Source organism: Micropterus dolomieu, linkage group LG10 (assembly GCF_021292245.1).
Source record: "Micropterus dolomieu isolate WLL.071019.BEF.003 ecotype Adirondacks linkage group LG10, ASM2129224v1, whole genome shotgun sequence".
Lineage (NCBI taxonomy): Eukaryota > Metazoa > Chordata > Actinopteri > Centrarchiformes > Centrarchidae > Micropterus > Micropterus dolomieu.
In genome coordinates, this window is record NC_060159.1 from 1,349,464 (window position 1) to 1,374,267 (window position 24,804).

Genomic DNA, 24,804 nt, shown 5'->3' on the forward strand with positions numbered 1-24,804 from the left:
ATAACTGAGTGAATTCCGTCCATTGATCCTTGATATGCAATTGAAAGCTAATAAAGATCATATTTCTCCATATTACTTAACATAAATAATTTATTTACATTTAGAAAAGCAAAACTTACTGTGTATAAATTCTAGTTAGAGACTAATAACAGACCTGTCAGGATAGCTTTTTTAATGTGTTTAATAGTTTTTTACAGCACAAAATTATTAATTACAATTATAGACTGAAACAGATAAAAGTATTCAGCTCAAAGTTTCATTATTTATGCATTTCTACATCTGGCTCATAAATTACATCTGTAGACACGTGATCTTTTTCTGTTTTTTCTTTTTTACACTCTCTCCCTCTTCTTCATGTCTCGCTTTTTTGTGTCTCCCATGGTGCCTCACCCTGTTCTTATCATCTTCTTCTCCTCTCTCTTTTCTCTCGCATCTTTTCCTTGTCTCAGTTCAATTTGCTGTAGTAGTGTGATTATCAGATGAGGGGTGTTACAGTACGAAAGTATCTAAACACTGAACTTGAATAGGGTAATAAAAACACACAAATGGTATGTGTAACAGAAAAAAAAACACAGACCCTAGTCTTGATGACTCTCTGCTCCTTCTGGTTCCAGGCAGGAAACACAGCTCTCCACCTTGCGTGTCAGAACGGTCACTCTCAGAGCTCCAAGGTTCTGCTCCTGGGAGGCTCCAGGCCCGACAGCAAGAACCATGTAAGTCTCCAGCAGGGCTCTGATAGGTACTGCTGCTGCTTGAATCCCTGCCTGAGGTAATGAGGATGCAGAAACAGCCTGCAGTTATTCAGACACTCAAGGCATCTTCCACTTCTCTGTCTTAAAGATAGCACATTAATACATCACTTTATAACTGCTGCTTTTCCATGTAATTATCATAAACAGAGAAGATCAAGGTAAAAATAAAAGCCAGCTTGGCATCCGTCCTGCGTCTGCTCTTTTAGCTCACGCCAATGAGTAAAAGCCGGTCCCATATTTACTCTTGTCCGATCATTTGCTCGTCACTCTCTTTCTCTTCCTTCTTTCCTCTATCAACATCTTCGGTCTCTTCGCAGCCTCTGCCATGATATCTATACTGAGAATACCGAGCTGGCTTCCTTCAAAGAACTAACATTGTACATACAGTATATGCTTTTTGGCTCTTCTTATATCTTGCTCAAGAGTTGAGTTGGTGCTGTAAAGCATTTATGTTAAATGTCCTGCCCCAGATTCCAGTGTTACAGAGCGTGGTAGCTTAGGGCTAATGACGAGGCACCATTCACCCTATTTCTAGTCAGTAGCATCAAAATGATTTTTAAACTGTTTTTTAAGATAAAATAAATACATTATCTTGCTTTAATATGTAGTCAGCCCTTGTAAGCATTAAGACAGGTTTACTAACTCAAGAATAGCAAGACAAGGGAAGGAATAATCTCGAAAAAATATCACGTTCAAAGCAGTAAAACAAAAACTTGATCAGTATGAAATGATCAAAATCAGAGGGGTAAGGCATAGTGAGGAGAAAAGTAAATCACAGTGGCCACAGCAATAGGATAACACAACCCAAGGGATACAGTGATACTCAATCCAAAACATAGGTATGTTAAGAAGTAGGGGAACAAATAGAAAGCGCAAGTAATAAGAAGCAGGATGAGAATTGGCCACAGTACACTATTAATTGCAGAAAAAAAAATGTTTTAAATGTAATTGAATTCTTCATTCTCATATTAAACTCTTGTAAAAATCTCATAAAACTGATCTTTAAACATTTTTTCCAGGCAGGGGATACGTGCTTGCATGTGGCGGCCCGCTACAACCATGTGGCTATGATCCGCATCCTTCTGGGAGCCTTTTGCTCCGTGTCAGAGAAGAACCTGGTGAGTTCAAGTAGGTATGTCTGTAGGGTACTCTGTACTACAGGACACGCCTAGTACATGATATGCCTTCGAAACATTCTCAGTGTGGTTAGGTGTAGGCACCAAATCTATCCAATATCCAGCAACTAATTGTCCCTAGCAATCATTTTGATCATAACAATTGAACATAACCTAGTCAGCGTCTAGTCAATGTATTTAAAAGTTAACAGCTCTCGTTCTCTAGGATGAGCAGTTTTTAAAGATTCTTTCTTCCTCCTTTATATACCTCAAAGTGGTTTGGTCTGCTACCTACCTTTTGCAGACCCTCAGTGACTTGTTCTAAAAAGCGACTAGCAACAAATCCAGAAAGTTACACACAAGTCTATTATATTATAGGCTAACTTATTCCCATGCATGCTGCTCAGATTAATCTCAGGTAGCATCTCTTCTGGCAGCAACACAGCGTCTCTCCCTCTCCTCTCGCACCGTGCGCCTGCATGCAGGAGTGAGAGGATATCAGGGACCTACTTTTTCTTTCTGTTTCCTGTTCTTTCCCCTCCTGGTGTTTGACTCGGTCACCTCAGCGTTTTTGCTGAGGAGGAGTGAGGAGTGTGTTATTATGGTTACAGGGACACTCTGAAACTTTGCGACAACACAGAAGGAGAACAGGGACAAAGACAGCACAGGAGGTTCACAGGCAGGCTATACAGAAGGAGGACAAGGTGGGGTGGAAGATGAGCAGCAGACTTTGTAGTAATGAGATTGTTTAGTGTTGCTATTATTTTCCCCAGTAAGAAATGAAATATCCAGCCTTGGATAGATTTAGGAAAAGATCATTGTTTCAGTTAACTTCCTGAATGAATGTACTTAATTTAGTTTAGGGGTGTGTAGTCTGTGAGACTGCAGATAGATCCTTCTTACTAGCCACTTTGGCACAGGACTATAGATTTTAACTTTTTGCATTCATTTAGAAATCATATCTGGCTTGTAAAAGTGGCTGGTGTATTTTGGAATTAATCTGCCAATCTGACCCGAGGAAGAAAGAGTTAAATTTCCATATTTATTTCAATATTTGATACACAATTATTTGTCTAGAATTTAACAAGATCTAGATCTAGTTTGTTTTCGTTAATTGTGGGTTATACAGTTAAAATCAGATGTCTTGTAGTTTTAAATATATAAAGTGTCCACTCTCACATCACCATCTCTTGTTCTGTGTTTGTGTATGTGTAGACTGGGGACACACCGCTACATGTGGCAGCTGCTCTGAATCATAAGAAGACCGTACGCCTGCTGCTGGAGGCTGGGGCAGACAGCCGCATCTGCAACAATGTGAGTGTCCATGACCTCCTTCTACATCATTGATGCTCAGAGTGTTTCTGCATTCAGCCTTTCTTTATCTTTAGGTCGGCACACATTTCTGTTGTGTTACCAATCTCCTCTTGAGACAGCACACTGTCCCAGCCTCCTGCATATATTTAAATCCGCTCAAGGCAACATTACGCATTAATAGAAGCCATAGGTAACTGTTGAAAACTATTTGTATTTTTATCCTAAAAATAACAGCTTCAAAATCATTTTTATGGTAAATTGACTTGTAATAGGGTGAATGGCGTCTCTGTCATGGACTCTCATTGGAACGACATTGGAATCCCGGGCAGGAAATCTATAACGGCAACTACATAATGCTTTACGGTACCACATTAAACACCGAGAAGACTCTTCAGCAAGCAAGCTATAAGAAGAAGCAAACAGTATAGAATTTGCAATATAGGTTCTTTGGAAGAAGCTAGCTCAGAATTTCAGATATCAGGGCAGAGGCTGTGAAGAGACTGAAGAAGATCTTGACGGAAGAAGCGAATAAGATAAAGAGAGGGTGACCAAGCTACCGTAAAATAACAGCTGGTGGAAAGCGGCACCAGCAACAGCCAGGCTCAGCAGCCTCAATGGACATAACGTGAGCTGATGGCAGAGACAAATAGACCAAAGAGCATGTTGACAGAAGAAGCTAAGAGGAGAAATGGAGAGTGACCAAGCAAGATGCTGCTGGTCATTATAAACAACATAAAAGACCACAACCATCTCTGAACGCACAACACATCCAACCTTGAAGCAGATGGGCTACAGCAGCAGAAGACCACACTGGGGGGCCACTCTTGTCAGCTAAGAACAGGAAACTGAGGCTACAAATCACACAGGCTTACCAACACTGGACAATAGAAGATTGAAAAATGTTGCCTGGTCTCGATTTCAGCTGCTGCATTCAGATGGTAGGGTCAGAATTTGGCGTAAACAACATGAAAGCGTGTATCTATCCTGCCTTATATCAACGGTTCAGGCTGGTGGTGTAATGGTGTGGGGGATATTTTCTTGACACACTTTGGGCCCCTTAGTACCAACTGATTATTGTTTAAATGCAACAGCCTAACTGAGTCTTGTTGCTGACCATGTCCATCCCTTTATGACCACAGTGTACCATCTTCTGATGGCTACTTCCAGCAGGATAATGCACCATGTCACAAAGCTCAAATCATCTCAAAAGTGGTTTCTTGAACATGACAGTGAGTTCACTGAACTCCAGTGGCCTCCAGTCACCAGATCTCAGTCCAATAGAGCACCTTTGGGAAGTGGTGGAACGAGAGATTCTCATCATGGATGTGCAGCCGACAAATCTGCAGCAACTGCGTGATGTTATCATGTCAATATGGACCACAATCTCTGAGGAATGTTTCCAACACCTTGTTGAAAGTATGCCACGAGGAATAAAGGCAGTTCTGAAGGCAAAAGGGGGTACTAGTAAGGTGTACCTAATAAAATGGCCAGTAAGTGTTTTAAAGTGCCTTTCCTGATTTTAGTTGGATTTTAATTATTAGCCTATTTTTCTTTTAACTGTATTTTAATTTCATAACTTTATTCCTGCTTTTAGCATGTATTTTATTTTGTTGCTGTGTTTTATTTAGTTTGCTCTTGTGAAAGCACTGTAACATTGTCTTTGCGCTATAAATAAAGATATTATTATTATTGATAGTATTATTGTATGTTTTAATGCCTACTGCGTAGCGGTCACAAGATTTTCTCTGTTCTGGATGATGAAATGTTATTTGGTGCAAATGACAGATAAAATGACTTCAAATTGGCGAGAGCCAGTGTAAAGTCGTGGTTTGTTGAAAGGAAAAAAACTGCAAAACACTGACATTTTATTTGTTGGACTAGTAAGTAATACCTTATTAGCTAGTTTGCTGTATTGTGTTGTTGCACTGGCTTGATGTTTGGCTGTTTTGATCATAAGTAATGTCCTTATTTACGACAGCAGGGAATTACACTGAAATGGTAGGGATGCCAAATCTTAACCAAATCTTACATAATGCTGCTTTCCTCTAATTTGATGTTGGGAACACATCACATTCATGTTCAGTAATCTGGCTGCTCTGATCACTGTAAACATGAAGATGCTGCTTTGTCACTTTCTGTCAGTTAAAATGTCCCACCACTGTCCACAGGTGTAAGGTCATGTTGTGATAAAGTCTGGTCATGCAAGTTAACTTACAGAAAAGTCTTGCCTGTTATAATTTTACCATAAGTTGACCAGGAAAAAGTGGTAGCAAAAGCCTCTACCACTATTTGAAACTTATTCCTTGTTTGTTTGAGTCACGTTGCCACTGACCTTCCTGTTTGTATGTGTTTCTGCAGGCAGGTCAAACATCTTTGGACCAGGCCAGAGAGCACAACAACCCAGATGTGGCTCTTCTACTGACCAAAGCTCCACAGGTAAAACCAGAACCTCACTGTTTCACCAGTACAGGCAGCCATAAACAGATAAACACAACTCACACTTAGAGATACATTTTCTGCTCATAAAGCGCCTCCAAACTCTCCTTGACTCAAACACTTTGTTAGCAGGCTACATTTGGTTAGCTGTGTTGTTGTTGAGTGCAGAATCGGTAGGCAAGAGGCTCGCTAGCGCACATGAATATCACAGCCTACGCAATACAATGGATTTCGCGGAAAATCCAACCCAATTTCTTCAGATAGAAAGCAGCATAGAGGCTGTCAGTGTTAGGGATGTGTGTGGTGAAGCAGGTGTAGGACCCAAACGCAGGACGCACGACTGGCAGGTATAGTTCAACAGTTTATTTAACAAAAGGCGAACGCACTTACAAGTAGTGGCTTTTATCCAAAGTAAAGTCCACAAGGGCAAAGGAAAACACAAATTCCAAAAACAGGGTTCAGGCAGAAATCCAAAAACAGACTGAGCTTCTCCTCACGACAGACATTCTGCAACACAAGGTATAATGAACCAACAAAGACAAGACAGAAACACCAGGTATATATACACAGGGACTAACGAGCAGGACGGGAGCACACAGGTGATACTAATGGGATTCACGAGACACAGGCAAAGACAAAGAATAAAACACAGGACCAACAGTAAACGCTAAGACACGGATGAGAATGCAGGACATAACTAGAATATGAGACAAGACAGATACTAAGAAAACTTAAAGCCAGTGAACCAAAATAATAAACTAGACTACAAAAACTCCAAACCATGACAATATCAAATAACCACAGGAAAAACAACAGCACAAAACCAAATCCTAACAGTACCCCCCTGTCAAAGGACGTCCCCAGACGTTCTTAAACAAAACCCACCCCACAAAACAAAGACCCTAGCCAGGGTGGGCGGAGGGAAGACTGGAGGAGGGACATAATCCATGAACACAGAAAAAACTAAACAAAACACACTGTCGAGGAAAGCAGGGACAAAAACAGCGGGTGGTCTGGGATAGAGAGGATATCAGGCGGGCGGCCCGAAGGCAGAGCAAAAGGGAACCAGAAGGGCTCAGGTGGGCGGCCCGGAGGACGACCCAACAAGCCGGGCAGATCAAGGGGGCAACAGAGGTCAGAAGGTTGTCCCGGAGGACGACCCAGCAGGCCGGGCAGATCAGGGGAAAAACAGAGTTCCGGAGGTCGACCAAGCCAGCCGAACAGGTCATGAGGGCAACACAGTTCAGGGGGATGTCCTGGAGGATGACCAAAAGAACAAAGGCTCACCTGAGGCCAGACAGGTGACCGATGAAGGCAAGACCTCTCCGGAGTATGAACTGAAGGTCGGCGGCGGGGTGGCGAGACCTCTCCGGAGGCCTCTCTGGAGGCCTCCTAGCCTGGGGCCTCAAGTGGCAGAGCAGGACTGAAGGCCAGCAACTGGATAGCTGGGCTGAGGAACAGGAGTCGATCGGACCGCCGGCGGAGTCGTTGCCGGTCGGACCACCGACGGGGAGCCAGGAGCGGGGGTGGGTCCAACCACTGGTGAAGCTGGTGCTGATTGAGGCTGCTGGTGGCGGGAACCGTGATGGCCACGTCTCCTCCCAAGGCCACCACGGAACCCAGGGAAGATGACCAGGCGAGTCCCCTCAAACGAATGCTGGTGGTCTGCATCGTTTGCTGGCCAGGAGGCAGTCTGATCAGCAGGAGAGGGTGCAGGCTGTGAAGTAGGCTTGTGAAAGGTAGCTGGTGGTGGGGCCTTTCGGGAACTCTCAGTCTTAGCAGCACAGTTAGCCAGAAAAGTCAACAGAGGAATGAGAGTCTCCGAGTCTTTGGGGTGTGGTGAATCCCCCTGCACAGGGGAATCCAGTGCGGACAGGTGGCGTGACCGGCAGGTAGGGCGCTAGCCAGAGCAGGGAGGTGGCTAGCCGCCGGGGCGCTAGCAGGCCGGGAAACAGGCTGGGTGCTAGCCGCCGGAGCGTTAGCAGGCCGGGAAACAGGAAGGTGGCTAACCGCTGGAGCGCTAATTGGCTGACTGCTAGCATGCTGGCTAGCAGGCCGGGAATCGGAGGACCAGGCGAGCAGGACTGGTAGCTGACTAGCCACCGCAGCGCTAGCCGGAACAGGCAGATGGCTGGCCGCTGCAGAGCTAGCAGGCTGGGAGACTGGCTTGTGGCTAGCTGCTTGAGCGCCACCTCGGGAGTGTCCAGTATCCGCTCCAGGTCTCTCTTCATCCGTCTGATGACGACCAACTGCTCAGCCATGGAGGGGAGATTCAGCAGCCTTGGCTTGCTGCACAGTGTCTTCTCCATGAGGCCATAGACAAACAGTCTGCGATTCAAGTCCGTGGAATCCAGGATAGAGGACCCTAACCTTTCGCAGGTCGAGGTCCACTCCCTCATATCCTCTGCCAACAATGCTAGGTTCGCTGGGTCCTTTCCTTTTCTGGTCGGGTCATTCTGTTAGGGATATGAGTGGTGAAGCAGGTGTAGGACCCAAACGCAGGACGCACGACTGGCAGGTATAGTTCAACAGTTTATTTAACAAAAGGAGAGCGCACTTACAAGTAGTGGCTGAATCAACAACAGCACAAAACGAAATCCTAACAGTCAGAGGTATCCGCGAAAGCCGGTGCGTAGTTAATTTGTATGTGAGGTTACAACCTGTTCACAAATAGGCCATAAAAAAGTGATTAATTTCAATAAACTATACTTGAAACAAACAGCACGCAATAATGAAAAGCAATAGTGTTAGTTGTTTTAGTGTATTTGCTTATATGAATAATGGAAATAATCCACAATATCTGTGGCCATTAGATCATTTTTTTAGCAGGCAGTACAAAATAAAGTACATATTTATGGAAAACCTTTAAAACCAGCTTTAGGTCTTGCTCTTTTATATTTTTTCAATGTCCTGAGTACATTTCCAGGAAACTTCCACACTTAATGACAGGAAACTGCCCTACCAAACCTTTCCCTCCTCCTTGTGAACACCAGTAAAAACTGAAAAGTAAGACCTAATTAGTTATGACTTGTGGTGTGCATAAAAAATTATGTTTACTGTATGTACCCTCAGGGATCAATATTCTGCTGTTTTATTTTATTTACTAAGCATACATGGCAATTCCACTGGATTACTGTCACTTTGTCTCCTGTGTGTGTTCAGGTCCAGAGTTATGTGCGTGGCAGGAGAGTGAGGAAGAGGAGAGACAGGCTGAAGGCGGAGGGCAGAGCTCAGTCGGTGCCCAGAGATGAGATGCTGCCCTGTAAGGTAAAAACTGGGTTGTTGTGTCAAAGCAATTGAAATGATGAATGTTGATGGTTCAGATAGCAGAATTAAGGGAAAAGGGGAAAAAACTAAAAACCATTAGATGAGAGAAAGGTGAGTGAGACAGTCAGGAGGAGGGATCTGAAGAGAAGCACTATGGAGGAGAATAGAACAGAAGGTTGAGGAATAAGAAACCTTAAAACCTTCTTTAGATCTCACTCTCTTTTATTTTTACAATGTCCAGTGTGCTTAAACATTTCCAGGAAACTTCACTACCAAACATTTCCCTCCTTCTGTTCCCTGCAGGACAGTGCATCTGCTGCAGATGACACTCAGAGCAGCGACCGAGCTGCCTGCAAAAACGCTGAGGTGACCGAGTCAAACACCAGGAGGGGAAAGAACTGGAAACAGAAAGAAAAAGTAGGTCCCTGATATCACCTCAGTTTGAAAAACAATCTAATCTGTACTGATGTTCATTTAAGAATAGAGCGTGGTTTCTAGTCGAAGTTCTGGACAGAGGAAGGCAATGAGTAGCACTCTCCCCTTCCTCAGTTACTGTTAGATATGTACGAGGTTATATAATAATTAGGCCTACTAACCTTGGCTGTTGTTGATGTTTCAGCCGTCTTTGTCTGACCCCCTCCGCCGCAGAGAGACCAGGCACAGCGAAGCCTTTCACAAGAGGAAAGGCAAACTGCAAGGAGCTTCCCTCCATGCCTCCATCCCACCACACAGTTACAAAGCCTATCAGCTCTACACGCTGTACCGCGGCAAGGATGGCAAGATCATGCAGGTAACACTCCCCTATGAATCAAATAATTTATTTGTCATTTTACAACACAGGGTTGCACATTGAAATTGTAGTCTCTTCATGCTACACATACAGAAAATACAAATATTATTTAGAATAAAATAATACATACAGAGTGCGCCTCCCCGCAGCCTTACCTTCTGTCGGTGTGGAACATGGTCCGCCCGTTGACTGCAATACCATTTTCATACAACCAGACATCAGCCAGCCAGGAGCAGGCTCGGTAGTGGAGTAGCCTTTGGTCCATTCTATCACAGCTGCACTGGACAGAATTAGGGGAATAGTCACAAGGCCTACTCGAATTACCACCAGGGCGGCAACATTTTGCATCACCACATGTTCTATTTCATTCTTCCTGACCATCAGACGGCGGTGCTTTAGCACTGGATGTCTCCATCTCTCATTTGCGCAGGTCGAGTAATTATACCAGCAAAGTCACCTGTGACCATGCGATGAGGTAGGACTCACGCCCCAGTATAAAACCCTCACGTCATCACGCAATCTGTTCCTTCAATCTTCTCGCATTGAGGAAACAACACAGATCAATTCGGCTCGTCGCTTTTAGCCTTGTAGCTAGTGATGGTCAAATGAAGCTTTCTGAAGCTTCATTAGACCAGGCAGACCATAGACCCTTGGGTGGTGTCCACACTGTCCAAGGGATACACACTACAATTCCAACGGCCACCTTTCTGCGGGATAAGAACGTCTGTGGTCAAAGATACTGCAAAATCCCTGGCCCTCAGCCAGGAACTTGCAGCCCTTCTAGAGAAGGACGCCATCGAACCTGTAGAAGGGCATACACGGCTCGGTGGGTTCTATTCAGTGTATTTATTAATTACGAAGAAGGGTGACGGGTTTCGCCCAATCCTGGAGCTGAGGGGGCTGAACAAGTTTTTAGGTCTGCCCCCATTTAGGACAGACAGAGTTGAGGTGGTTGTCTGCTGCCCTAAAGGCTTATGTGGAGGCCACTGCCAAGGTACACAAGTCTAATAACCTTTTTGTTTGCTATGGGGATTGTAGAAAGAGTGAAGCTCTATCAAAGCAGAGACTTTCCAATTGGATTGTGGATGTGATTCTGCACGCTTATAGGTCGCAAGGCCTGCTGGCACCTAGTAAGGTTAAGTGTCACTCTATTCGGAATGTGTCAACATCCTGGGCATGACATCTGTACTGCCACAAGCTGGGAGTCTTCATGTACCTTTGCTCGCTATTACCGGGTAAATGTGGCTGCTCCCCATGCGGTGGCAGCAGCCGTCCTGTCAACTGCTTCCACTCCTTAGCACGGTGAGCACTCCTCATGACATTGCTGGTATAAGTCATCCAGTGCTATAGCACCGCCGTCTGGCAATCAGGAAGAATGAAATAGAACAAGAGTTACGTATGTAACTACGGTTCTATGAAATCTGGATGACCGCCAGAGTTGTCTGTCACTCGGAATCTGGGCGAGAAGATTCTGTAGGAACAGATTGCATGATGACTTGAGGGTTTTATGCTGGGGCGTGCGCCCTACGTCATCGCATGTTCACAGGTGACTTTGTTGGTATAATTACTCGACCTGCACAAATGTGAGATGGAGACATCCAGTGCTAAAGCCCCACCGTCTGGCGGTCATCCAGAATTCATAGAACCGTAGTTACATTCGTAACTCTCGTTTTCAGTTTGTGGTGTATTTTCACTGAAGATGTGAATGAGGTGCCACTAAAAAAGACGGGGCCTTCTTTGGGTTTAACTCAGATTTTGTGGTATCTCAGAGCTGGCTCATTTGCTGGCTCTGGAGTTAACTTCAAGATCAAACCCTGCCAACAACCTGACTACTGACCAATCAGTTCATCAAAACCAGTCCTACTGGATTCTGTAATGGACAAATGTACCGAGTTTACAACAAATTGCCAAGTAATACAGAGCAATATAATTTTTATACATTAGTAAAATCCCTTTGAGATAGATTGTGTAAGATGTTTAGCACAAACTTGTGCCCATTGTTAGCTTAAACCAGAGCCTTTATCAAACTGATGAAAAGTAATCATGAATGGAGCAACATTTATTTCTTTTCTTCAACATTATTTTATTTTTTGGGCATTTTCACCTAAATTGGCACTGCACGGCAACAGGGCACTTCCTTTTTTCACACGATCGGGCTATCTTCTCCTGTCTGCTTTGCTTTATTTATCTATAGTCATTCCACAACCTATAAAGGTCCTTACTCACACACATATATAGACCGAGCCTTACTTTTAATATTTGGATATAATTTCTAGTGTATAGCATCTTACCAGCCGCAACCAGACTGGAATATGTTGGCCCTCGCTGTCTGATCTTCTCGATCTGTCGACAGTTATGAATAGAACAACTAATTGTTTTAATTTTGTCTGTTATATTTATTTATTTAATCAATTCTTTAATTGTCTTTGAATATAATTTTTTTGTCCTCACGGTGACTACATTTCCCCACATGTATCACTCTTTCACCTCATGTCCAATGAAGTACCGCACTCATGTTCTGATCCTGTTGTGAACACATCTAAGCTGATGATACATGGAGTAACTTTTAAAGCCATGGTGCTGGGCAATGTTGCCATCAATGGTAATGAGTAAAGATTACTGAGAAAGATTACCTTTCCCACACCACTCCGCCACTCGCCCCGCCACTATCCATTCAAAACATAGTCAGACTAGCTACCAGCAAGATTGCCCAGCAACACTGCTCAAAAAGTTGCCCCCATGTATCATCGGCTTTACAGCTGGACCTGACTGAACCAATAACCAGCTTTGTATTATTGGCCATCCAGGATCACCAACGTTAGGCTCTGGTAAAGAAAGAGAGCCAGAGTGAGTTCAATTTGCTTTGTGCTACAGGCCTCTGATGTTGGGCTATTTTAAGACACTATTAAAAACTCTTCCGCTGAACTTGAACACTAGTTGAACACTGCTTTTCAGCTGCAGTTGCACATGCTTCCCATAACAAAGAAGTCAATATGTGAGGAATCACTAGTTAAAAATCTAAATCTTTCAGCTCAACAAAAAGATCAGTAATTAAATTAAAAGGCTTCAGTGAAACATTTTGCAGAGGTCTTACCATTTTAAAGTCCTTTGACCAAGTTTTAGATGTATACAGATCTACTACAATGATCCAACACACTGGACTGGACCTTATAACGGCCATGAAAATTCAGACAAAATACACATTTTAATACACATCCCACATGTTGCAATCCTGTGCAGAAAATCCTTAAATACATTTTGTATTAACCTGCTATCTTTAGTCCCTTTTCTGTCATTTTGCCAGCACAAAGCCTTCCTGTGACCACACAGTATGGACAGGGATGTGTGTGTTGTGTGTGCTGTGTTGTTGATGTTTGCAGTGTGTTGCAGGCTCCTCTGAACGGCTGCCGCTGTGAGCCTCTCATCAGTAAACTGGAGAACCAGCTGGAGGCCACCAAGGAGGAGATGAAGACTGAGATACACACCGTCCAAGACCTGATGAACAGCAAGATGGGCCAGCTGGACCGCAAAAACAAACACCAGGTAAAATACACATGCTTGCACAGAGTGGTTTAAACTGCTCACATACAAGCAGAGCAACACTTGTGGGGGAAAAAGTCAGGGATTATCCAGAGAGGTTTCTTTTTCAGGAAAAGATGCGACAAGAGGAAATCAGGAAACATGATTTTAGAAAAATTAGAAATACTGTCCTCTGAACTGTCACCTGAAGCCACGTTTGTTTGTGGTTCAACTGTCAGTTGGCTTTAACAGCTCAACGTCTTGTGATGGTTTGGAGTTTGTATTCATCTACATATGCAGCGGCCAAATAATAATAAGGGTACACAGTTGCTTCAGCACTTTTTTCAGTGTTTCAGTAACTAACATCAGTACTTTTGTTTAAATCCTGCTGTTTTAGCCTGATGTGTGACAAGGAAATGACAATAGACAAATAAATCAGTGAAAGACAACAGACTATACATAATGTGTTTCTGGTTGCTCATGATGTGTGTGACCTGTGGTTTTGCCGTCAGATCCGAGCTCTTGATAAGATGACAGTGGAGAGAGTGTCAGCGGAGAGCAGCAAGTGTCAGCAGAGGATCGAGCAGCGGGCCCTGCAGGAGAGACTGGAGGCAGAGAAGAGACAGGTTCATTAACACTAGCACCTGCAGCTGATGAAGTCCTCACTGAGGTGTTGGGACTGACCCATAACCCTGTCAGCACAACACATAATGTTTACAGTGCCGTTTAAAAGTTGCATATCTCTACATTTCTTATTGTTCTAGTCATTTTAAAATGAATTTGGTCGAATGTTTGTCTGAGATCTATACCTGTGTTTTCTATTAGACCACACCAAATAAGACAAGTAAAAATACAAGGAAATGAAAAATAGGCTGTAAGGTTGCAACGCATGCCACGTGACCAGATGGTCATAACAGTCGCTGGTTAGATTCCAGGCTGGGACCTTTGTTGCAACCAGCCTCACCTGTCACTATCAAGCAAGTAAATTAAAAGATGTAAATATTAAATAAAATAATATAATATTAAAATATGTCAATGGTTTTGCGTATGTGACCTCAGTGTTGTCTGCTTACCGTAAAACTAAGTAATAGCCTTGAACTCACCCTGCCTATATGGGACAGGCTTTTAATTGCTTTACTAAGCCTGTAAATCTGAATGAATTATACTTTGGTGTTCATTGTGAAATGAACTAAATGATTTAATTGTGGACAATTTAGCTGATCTAACAGTGTGTAGTCCATCTTGTCAAAAGTTCATGTTGGTATGCATGATTTGAGCAGCTTAGAACCAGCTCAAGCTGGTGACCTGTGGGGTTTAAGAGGTTTTATACGTCCAAAGAAGACCAGACGTTTAATCGAGCCCTACGTTTATTTGTCAAATCATGTAGCCACACCAGGCCAGTAAAAGGGAGTCCCCCTTTTTGGGTACTGTGTTTTACTTCCTGATTTAGAGGAGTTGGTGCTCAAACAATTTGTAAATCCATGTTAAGACCAATGCTGGTCCGGTGTATGCGTGCAGCTGGTATGTGTACATGGTCAAGAGAGGATTGGTTGTGGACTACAGCCTCCCATGGATCAGACCTTAGGAGCCTTGGTGTAACCCACTAAGTCTGTCTTGGGAAAGCGGAACTAATGTCTGATATTGTACTAGCTCACGCTCGTGAATAGGATATTAATTGTTGCTTATAAATGGCATTAATGGACGCCCAAACCCTGGATTCCACGCTAAGGTATTGTCCGAGTCCCACGGCAGCTTGTTTCTTTGTGAATTGTTGAACCATCACAGAAAGACACGTGTTGTAATGTTAGCGTATTGTGGCGACCAGCGCACACACCTGCCTCTCACACCACACACACACTCATCCAAATTGAGGGAATATATGTGGCTGAATTTCAAACCAAACTCACCAGCGGAAGAGGCCCAGTCCGTCCTGAGTGACAGCCAGTGCGCTGCTTACCAGCAGCACCAGCCGAGCAACTGGAGGTAACTCCGGTGTTGTTGGCCAACTTTTGTATTAAAACTATGTTTTGTCTGCTTGCTGGTATTTGTTGAGATATGGACTCTTGTGGAGCACTGACTGGACAATACTCTGTGGGGAATTTTGCGTTTCTTGTCGTCTGTTGGTGTGTGTGTGTGTGTGTGTGTGTGTGTGTGTGTGTATATATATATATATATATATATATATATATATCACATAACATTGAATGTCAGCATTATTTACACTAAGTGATGCCTAAATGAGCTGAATGTTATTCCTTCCTTTAGCGCATTCATTTCAAAAGTGGCAGATAAAATTATTGAGTGGCAGACACAGTGCCACAGTGACAGCCAGGCTGGAAAAAGTTAATTTTAGACACTGCCTCTGGAGACCTGATTCAGTGCTTGAGGGACGTTCATTGTGGGTAGGGGTAGGGTTATTTTACAACACTGAGGAGTCTCTGCAGTCAGCTCTGAAATATGGCTCTGAAGAATCTTTTCATTTAAATGAACATTTATTAGATAGTGGACAGTATAGAAGCAGACAGTCAATAAGGGGGGTATGGCATGCAACAAAGTCCCCCAAAGGGCGGACCACATAATTCTTTATAAAAAGCTTCACTTGTCAAAAACAAAATTTACTAAGTAGGTGCACTTTTGCTCTTATTGAGAAAATAAAGTAGCAGCTAAATATAATTTTCTTTAATGTACTTTCACAAATATCCTGACAATTAAATTAAGTTCAATGTTTTTCATAAGACAAATACAGGGTTGGTTAAATCAGCACCAAGCCAACATTGTATATCACATGTAATCTAAAGATCATGACTTAAACTTTTCCAAGCATTTCTTTCCTTTCCTTTCAATAAATGTGACATAATGTAATAAATGGTAACCTCTTGTATGTGGTTGGATCTGCCCTTTAAGCAGGCGTCCCTGGTCAGTGAGCTGAAGAGCTGGTGTCTGTCCAAGCTGCAGAACATGGAGGTTCGCTTCACAGTAAACCCAGGCAGCCCCAGGCTTCAGCGCTTCTCCTCTGTGGCCGAGGGCCTGAATGAAGTCGATGTAGCCGGCCTCACTGTGCTGCCTTCTGGCCAAGAAAGCAGCTCCCAGTGCCTAGACCTCCACCACAGCCCTGCCTTCCTAGAGTCCACCCGGGGGGAGCCCAGTGTGGCAGAGGATGGCTCAGCCAATCACTACTTTGTTGTTCATATGGAGAGCTCTCCAGGTAATACAACAAACTGCTTACACAGCCGGTTCTGTAAATCTAAACATGGATTCTCAAGATACATACAGACAGAAGGATTCCTTCCTTTAGAGTTAGTTGATGCAAGAAACATGTCATGGTCACTCAGACATCATATCGACACATGTCCACTGAATGTGGTTGCAATAGCATCTAAGCCCTGCCCATTATCCTGGAACCAGACAAATATCCCGAGCCTGTTTATCTAAAAGGAGCAGGTTTTATACGATGACTGATAGAGGAGCGTCACCAGTACAGATTTGAAAAGTCACACGTTGCTGCTTTGATTGGTTGCAGTTCTTGTCAGGCCTGTACTCTGTTGGTCCATCCAACTTAATGTACCAGTCTCATGAAACTCAATTCAAACTGCCTGAAATGTTTTCAGAAACACATCTTAGCGTACTGCGTAGCTATAATTTGAGAAAGTGAGCACCACCCCAACTGATTGGTTGTAGGTCTATCCAATTAGGTTCAGAGGCACTTTGGTCTGCGCCCATTGATAACGCCCCTTGGAAATCAAAAGTTAATTGAGAGGTTCCAGACTAACAAGCATTTGTAAATTAGTCTGGCAGTGCCAGGCTACCTGCATACAGCAAACTCTGATACTTTCACATCTAAACTGTGGGATTAGCCACAAAAACAAAGCAGGACACTGCAGGGAGTTGAACCCCATCTTAGTAAACTTAGAGTCCATCAGCAGTGTATTCTTCTTTCATCTCCCTAACCCTAACATCTACTGTAGTTACTTTGCATCGTTGATGCTTAGAAATGTTTGACTTTAGTGAAACTAAATGGCAAGACTTTGCTGCAGTGTAACATCTCCGGTATCTCTGGTTCCTCTTTCTTTATCTGTTGAATGTACAGTAGTGAACAAGATTGAATTGAGTAATTGCAAATCATTAATCAACAATATGTCCAGTCATTTATAGGCTAGAAGTAATCACACCATACCCATGTGAATGTCACATCAACATTACATTAATAGTACAGCATTAAATGCATATATTGCACATGAGAGAAATGTAACTGTTTATACAATGCTGAGCTATATTCATAGATTCATATATGTTTGAGCTAACAAAAAAATCAAAGCAAACATGCACATAACACAGATTATCACAAAAGAGGGAAAAGAAATTATAACCTAAATATAGCTCTGGAAGCAGTTCAACATATTTCATGCTGACGATTCTTGGAATTTTTGTTATAGTTAAAATACACTTATTGTAAGTCACTTTGGATAAAAGCATCAGCTAAATAAATGTAATGTTAATAAATAGATGAACATTAGATGAACATTACTAATAATCATTTCTAGAGGCCAGATCCCCTAGTGGCATCACCGAACACCCCAACCCACCAGTGGAGATCTTATAAAGTCACGTGATGTGTAGGCTACCTGTGTGTCCCATCTATAATACCAAATGGTAGCCTACACCCAGCCTCTCAGAATCTTTTTGCCCTAAAACATTCTGAGTGAGCAGCATGAGTGGCAGTGATCCAGGAATTCGCTGACCCATAGTTACCTCCATAACTTCTGTTCCGGTTCATTCCTTTTTGACTTTCAGTGGCAGTAAACAAAGTGGAGGATTCATGCCAGTAGTGTCACTAGGAACAGATGCCAGTGGTCAACTGCAAAAGCCAATGCTAGAATAGCTGATGCTAGCATGGACCCAGAAGCAACATTAAGGTGAAAGAAACTTGAGAAAGTGGGACTGAGAGAAACATACAGTAAAAATGTGCCGTCCCCCCACTGCAGCTCAAGCCATGATTGGACAGTCTGTGACGGCCCCAAGATCTGAAGACTGTCATGGAAACTCAATCCTCACTATCTTCTTCAGAGAAGCATGCCTGCATTGAGACCGGCCAATAAAGGTACACCAAGGTATAAGGCTCCTGGTTGGAGAACTAGAGTTTGCGTGCCTCTGTTTTGCGACAACTGCCTGCAGCAACCTGGCTGTGTTGCCAGGGCTGTACTGCTGGGTTTAGGTATTGTTGGTGCCGTGGGCTGTGTGCACTATGTTTCCTGGAGCGCTGGGCTGGGGGGTCAGTGCTCCTACCCACGATGACTGTTTCATGTGCTCCAATGCTCTTTTTGCCCCCGGCCCATACAACTGGTCTGGCACAACAGGAAGTTTTCTAATCCTCAGACATAGGCGCGTAGTGTTTCCACTTCTACTATATATATATATTCAGCAGAGGTGCATCACCACTGCTGAATGGGCTGTTAATGACTTTTACTCTCGCACTAGGAGGAAGTTTAAAATCTGTGTAATCTGGGTTAGTCTCCGACAGGGCTGCGCCTTGTCACCAAACCTGTGATATTCATGAACAGCTTATCGAGGCGTAGTCATCTGATCGCTGCTTTCTGTAGATGATGTGGTCCTGATGGCGTCATCGGTCTGTGACCTTCAGCACTCGCTGGATCGGTTCGCAGCTGAGCGTGAAGCGGCCTGGATGAGGATTAGCTCCTCTAAATCTGAGGCCGTGGTTCTCAGCAGGAAACCGATGGAGTGCTCACTCAGGGTGGGGAATGAGTCCTTACCCCAAGTGAGGGTTGGTGAGAGTTCAAGTACCTCTGGGTCTTGTTCGCAAGTGAGGGGACAATGAGCGGGAGATTGGTCGGAGAATTGGAGCAGCTGTGGCGGTATTGCATTTGCTTTACCGCGCCGTTGTGATGAAAAGAGAGCTGAATTTTCGTTCCTACCCTTGTGACTGAGTACAAGCAGCCGAAATGGGTTTTCTCAGGAGGGAGCTGGCCTCTCCCTTAGAGATAGGGTGAGAAGCCAAGTCATCCGTGAGGAACTCGGCAGGCCCACAAGGTGAGCAGCCGGTGCATTCTCCTGCCCATGCTTAGCTGAGACTGCATGCAGTGTCGCCCAGCTCAGTGCTCACAGAACTTCTGAGGGAAGTCTGAGCCATTTTTAGCCTCTGTGCTCACAGACTAGACCTCCTTAAATGATCGTTTGGGCGATGGATCCTCCCTGGACCCAAATACACCTGCGCAGATCTGAAACTGATTTCATCCCCATCCTCACCCAAATCATAGACCAATGCTTTAAACTGCTGGTGAGGGGGAGCTTGCATATTCGTTTGCGTTCTGGGTAGTGCGCTCATCCTGTTCCTGCCCCTGCACTTTGTAGAAACTCGTAGAAATGAGTTCTACTGCTGTTTGCTGTTAGATCTAGGGAGTCGAGACGAGAGTTGTGGACTGACCACTGCATGCGTGTGGAACAATATTGAATAACTAGAAGAATTAAATAGCACATCAGTGTAGCTGGTGAGCAGCAAAGCACAAAGAAGTTAGAAAACCTCCAGACAGGAAATAAGCACAGGTAGGATAATTTATCAATGCCAGGCTAACAGCAAGAAGATCAAAGAAGCAGGATGTGAGCTACTACATGGTATTTATAGCTGGGAGGAGACATATCCACTTTGTTTACTGCCACTGGCATTCAGGAAGGAATGAAACAGTTTTAGGAATCCTGTGGGTCACCTGGACGTCCAAACAGGCACAGGGATCAGACAAAAATATATCCATATTAAGGTACACTAGAAATAGTTCACATATGATTCAAATTCATTAATTGGTGTAACAAAACTGTGTTACTATACAAATGTAGTCAAAGCTGTGTCATCACATTTGTGTCAGAGGTGTAGCTATTAAAATGTTGTGATTTTTACTCTTTACAGCTACAGCCGTTTGGGAAATTAAAAGACAGGTGTAAGTGTGACAAGTTAATTTCACATCCACTACAGCTAAAAGAAAACCGTTACTTTCAATTCAGCGTCTGTCGTTTTCAGTGACTGTGGCATTTGCCCCCTTCTCAAGCGACATAAGTAACGTAGTTCCGTTTTAGCTAGGCTAAACATTACATTTTATAAATGTATTTATTTAGCTGACACGGTTATCCAAAGTGACTTACAATTGCTATACATGTCAGTGGTCGCACTCCTGGAGCAACTAGGGGTTAAGAGTCTTTTTGGAATTTGAAATTAACAAGTACATTTGCTACCATTATACTATTTTATATATAAATTGTGATGGCTTGTTTTCGCAAAATCTAAACAGGGTAATTAAGGGGATCATAATGCTACTGAAAGAGATTCTTGCAGGCAGTCACAGTGACCTCCCAGAGATGTTCTTGTTTAGTCTTGACTCTTCTCAGCTGCATTGCACATGCCAACTCACAAACGCCCCCATTTAAAAAAATGAATCAGGTTTAAGGGAAACAAATGACCTTTTTGGAAGGAATAACATTGCTGCCAGAGAACATCATCACTGACTCAGTCCTTCCTATGGCATGCTTGTTCATGAATCAGTTATACTGCACTAATTAGCAGGATGGCTTACAGAACATTTGCTGTGTAGTGGTTACTGTGTAATTGAATGTGCTCATTGAATCTCTTTTGAACGTGTATCAGATGGTGATAAGGGTCAAAATGCAGAAGTCACCTCTCCTGCAGCAGCCAAGAGCCCGCTGTCATCTGTCCAGGTGGTTCGGCCAAAGGAGCATTCAGTGATCTGTGCTGACACCCAGAGGAAGAACCAGGACCCGCAGGACGCGAAGACGGTGGAGTACGGAGCGACAGGGGGCAGGACTGACAGAGCCAGCAGTCTGTCTCCGGACACAGAGCGCCGCTGCAGCAGCAGGACTGAAGCCGGACTCAGAGACAGGGAGCGAGGACGTGACAGAGGGAAGCATCACAAGAAACATTCCCAGGGCAGAACTAAATCCAGAGGGGCCACGGGGGTCAAGACTCTGGAGGTCTTTGCAGACAAGCCCAGTGAACCCTCCGTTTCCTTTGATCAGGAGAGGGACAACATGCATGCTCTGGAGGTGACCCAGTACTTCTTCGAGGCGGTGTCGACGCAGATGGAGCACTGGTACGAGAGGAAGGTGGAAGAGGCTCGCTGGCAGGCCAATCAGAGGGCTCAGGCCGACAAAGCCGCTCTGATTGAGAGGATTACTTACCTGGAGGACGAGCTGCGTGTGCTGAGGGCTAACAAACATGACGACTGATTTGAATCATACCATTATGGAATACAGCTGTTCCATTTTTACAGATGCTATAAAATGCCTATTGGTTGTCATGGTAGCACTGGACTGGTATATTGAGATGTGTATATACACACATAAAGTAATAAGGGCAGGTTGTGTGCACTGTTTTGTAAATAAGCCAGAAGATACAAAGCTAGGCATTAAACGATTGATCTAATGTGCCATTCATAGGATATGTATACTACATCATATCCAACTGCACTGTGTGCAGTGTCTACACACACACATCTACACATTATAAGCCCAACCATACCATGAACAGAAAAACATGTGTAAACATCGTTCATTAACATCAGGCATAAATGTCTGCACGATGGTATCATGCTGGAATCAGCCCTGTGACTTTAGAGAAGAACCTACTGATTATTTATGAGAGCTAAACTGACACTGTATGTAACATTACTGAACGTTTTTTTAAGAGTATCAATGGTTGATTTTGCTGCGTTGTATGATTTGTATGGAGGCTGGAGTATGCCCATAGAATAACTGTAGACGTTTAGTGTTTAAATATAATTTGTTAAAAAATTATTAAAAGTTTAATAAACACTCATTCATTTATATAAAACATTTGAAAAATATTTTATATTATAGTTCTTTGTTCTGGCTAAAACAATAAAATAGAATTTTAAAATGGAATAGCAAAATTAATTTTAAGTGAGTTTTAAAGATTAAAATTTTTACTTTTTGGTAGTCTGCTTTTCTTAATCCCGCTGGATTTCTGAACTGCCCCCTCCCGCAATGTGTTCCAGACCGCCCACAGCAACTGGCCACTCCCACGGGACCCCAATCCCACTGCAGTCCTGTAGGCCGACTTGTCTTTAATAACATAACATTCTCCTTCTCAGCTTTTAAATATAACACTTTGATTAGATTTTTATAGATAATTTGGCTAAATGATTGTTCTGTTTGGTGCTGACGAGCCACCGTACCTTGTATGTGTATCCATGGCAAAGAGCATGATTGGGTTCAGTTTAGTTTACAGAATAAGAGGACTTGATTAATGTCCGATCTCTTCACGTAGTGTTTATCCTTAAACTAGTTATTTCCAAACTGTGTGATCACTGACACATTTCTACAATTTTCATCCTGAAGTTTCTTTTTAAACCGCACCATTCCTGCGAGATTTGCATTTCAACTATACATCTAAAAATCGCTTTGATATTATTTTCAATGCAAAAAGACATGTTTAGTGGTTGATTAAAGAAGTATTCGCGGAAACTTGTAAAAGTATTTAGTCAGCCACTGACTGTGCAAGTTCTCCCACTTAGAAAGATGAGGTCTGTAATTTTCATCATAGGTACACTTCAACTGAGACAAAATAAATCCAGGCTATCACATTGTAGGATTTTTTAAAGAATTTATTTGTAAATTATGGTGGAAAATAAGTATTTGGTCAATAAAAAAAAAAAAAAAAAGTTGTTTGTTACTTTGTAACATAACCTTTGTTGGCAATGACAGAGGTCAAACGTTTCCTGTAAGTCTTCACCAGGTTTGCACACACTGTAGCTGGTATTTTGGCCCATTCCTCCATGCAGATCTCCTCTAGAGCAGTGATGTTTTGGGGCTGTCGCTGAGCAACACGGACTTTCAACTCCCTCCACAAATTTTCTATGGAGTTGAGGTCTGGAGACTGGCTAGCCCACTCCAGGACCTTCAAATGCTTTTTACGGAGCCAGTCCTTCGTTGCCTGAGCGGTGTGTTTGGGATCATAGTCATGCTGGAAGACCCGGCCACGTTCCATCTTCAAGGCTCTCACTGATGGGAGGTTTTGGCTTAAAATCTCACGATACATGGCCCCGTTCATTCTTCCCTTAACGCGGATCAGTTATCCTGTCCCCTTTGCAGAAAAACAGCCCCAAAGCATGAAGTTTCCTCCCCCATGCTTCACAGTAGGTATGGTGTTCTTGGGATGCAACTCTGCATTCTTCTTCCTCCAAACACGACGAGTTGAGTTTTTACCAAAAAGTTCTATTTTGGTTTCATCTGACCACATGATATTCTCCCAGTCCTCTTCTGGATCATCCATACGCTCTCTGGCAAACTTCAGACGGGCCTGGACATGTACTGGCTTAAGCAGGGGGACACGCCTGGCGCTGCAGGATTTGAGTCCCTCTCAGCGTAGTGTGTTACTGATGGTAGCCTTTGTTACTTTGGTCCCAGATCTCTGCAGGTCATTCATCAGGTCCCTCCGTGTAGTTCTGGGATTTTTGCTCACCGTTCTCATGATCATTTTGACCCCACGGGATGAGATCTTGCGTGGAGCCCCAGATCGAGGGAGATTATCAATGGTCTTGTATGTCTTCTATTTTCTTACAATTGCTCCCACAGTTGATTTATTCACACCAACCTGCTTGCCTATTGTAGATTCACTCTTCCCAGCCTGGTGCAGGTCTACAATTTTCTTCCTGGTGTCCTTCGACAACTCTTTGGTCTTGGCCATGGTTGAGTTTGGAGTCTGACTGTTTGAGGCTGTGGACAGGTGTCTTTTATACAGATAACAAGTTCAAACAGGTGCCATTAATCCAGGTAACAAGTGGAGGAAAGAAGAGCGTCTTAAAGAAGAAGTTACAGGTCTGTAAGAGCCAGAAATCTTGCTTGTTTGTGGGTGACCAAATACTTCCACCATAATTTACAAATAATTTCTTAAAAAATCCTACAATGTGATTTCCTGGATTTTTTTTTTTCTCATTTTGTCTCTCATAGTTGAAGTGTACCTATGATGAAAATTACAGACCTCTCTCATCTTTCTGAGTAGGAGAACTTGCACAATCAGTGGCTGACTAAATACTTTTTGGCCCCACTGTATATGTTTAGACTGCTTTGCTTCCCTCAATCTTTACCAACTAACTTCAATAATTTCTTCATCTAAACCATCAACCTGCCTCTTAGACCCCATCCTGTCTAGGCTGCTTAAAGATGTTTTACCCTTAGTCAGCACCTCTATACTAGATATGATCAATCTATCTTTATCAACAGGCTATGTACCACAGTACTTTAAAGTAGCTGTAATTAAACCTCTTCTGAAAAAGCCCAAACTTGATCCAGATGTTTTAGCCAACTATAGACCTATATCTAACCTTCCATTTCTCTCTAAGGTTCTGGAGAAAGCAGTTGCTAAACAGCTGTGTGACTTTCTACAGAGCAATAGTTTATTTGAGGATTTTCAGTCAGGATTTAGAGCTCATCATAGCACAGAGACAGCACTGGTGAAAATTACTAACGACCTCCTTATTGCATCAGACAAAGGACTTGTCTCTGTACTGGTTTTATTAGATCTTAGTGCTGCATTTGATACCATTGACCATCAGATCCTATTGCAGAGACT

The 24,804-nt window shown here is 43.3% G+C and overlaps 1 protein-coding gene and 1 long non-coding RNA gene across 7 annotated transcripts in view; one reads left to right on the top strand and one right to left on the bottom strand.

Annotated features, from left to right (window-relative positions):
• The window catches only part of ankrd6b (ankyrin repeat domain 6b), a 59,230-nt gene extending 37,184 nt beyond the window's left edge, over nt 1-22,046 (top strand). For 2 of the 5 annotated variants that reach the window (XM_046060652.1, XM_046060655.1), the window contains exons 6-17: nt 615-713; nt 1,772-1,870; nt 2,479-2,571; nt 3,083-3,181; nt 5,540-5,617; nt 8,780-8,884; nt 9,188-9,301; nt 9,504-9,674; nt 13,065-13,217; nt 13,706-13,819; nt 16,098-16,398; nt 20,842-22,046. In XM_046060652.1, the coding sequence (XP_045916608.1) occupies nt 615-713; nt 1,772-1,870; nt 2,479-2,571; nt 3,083-3,181; nt 5,540-5,617; nt 8,780-8,884; nt 9,188-9,301; nt 9,504-9,674; nt 13,065-13,217; nt 13,706-13,819; nt 16,098-16,398; nt 20,842-21,440 (2,025 nt within the window). In that variant the 3' untranslated portion in view covers nt 21,441-22,046. The remainder of the gene's footprint in view (nt 1-614; nt 714-1,771; nt 1,871-2,478; nt 2,572-3,082; nt 3,182-5,539; nt 5,618-8,779; nt 8,885-9,187; nt 9,302-9,503; nt 9,675-13,064; nt 13,218-13,705; nt 13,820-16,097; nt 16,399-20,841) is intronic. The other 3 variants (XM_046060654.1, XM_046060656.1, XM_046060657.1) reach the window with 3 other exon arrangements.
• LOC123977730 lies at nt 287-21,486 on the bottom strand. Of its 2 annotated transcripts, XR_006826746.1 has the most exons (8): nt 20,873-21,486; nt 16,067-17,265; nt 13,688-13,798; nt 12,943-13,193; nt 9,830-9,954; nt 9,481-9,685; nt 578-764; nt 287-458 (listed from the first exon to the last, which is right to left on the bottom strand). It is a non-coding gene; the product is annotated as an uncharacterized LOC123977730 (long non-coding RNA). The 2 variants fall into 2 exon arrangements; XR_006826745.1 differs by lacking the exon at nt 16,067-17,265 and having other exon boundaries at nt 20,873-21,483.
• Nucleotides 22,047-24,804: the final 2,758 nt, after the last annotated feature.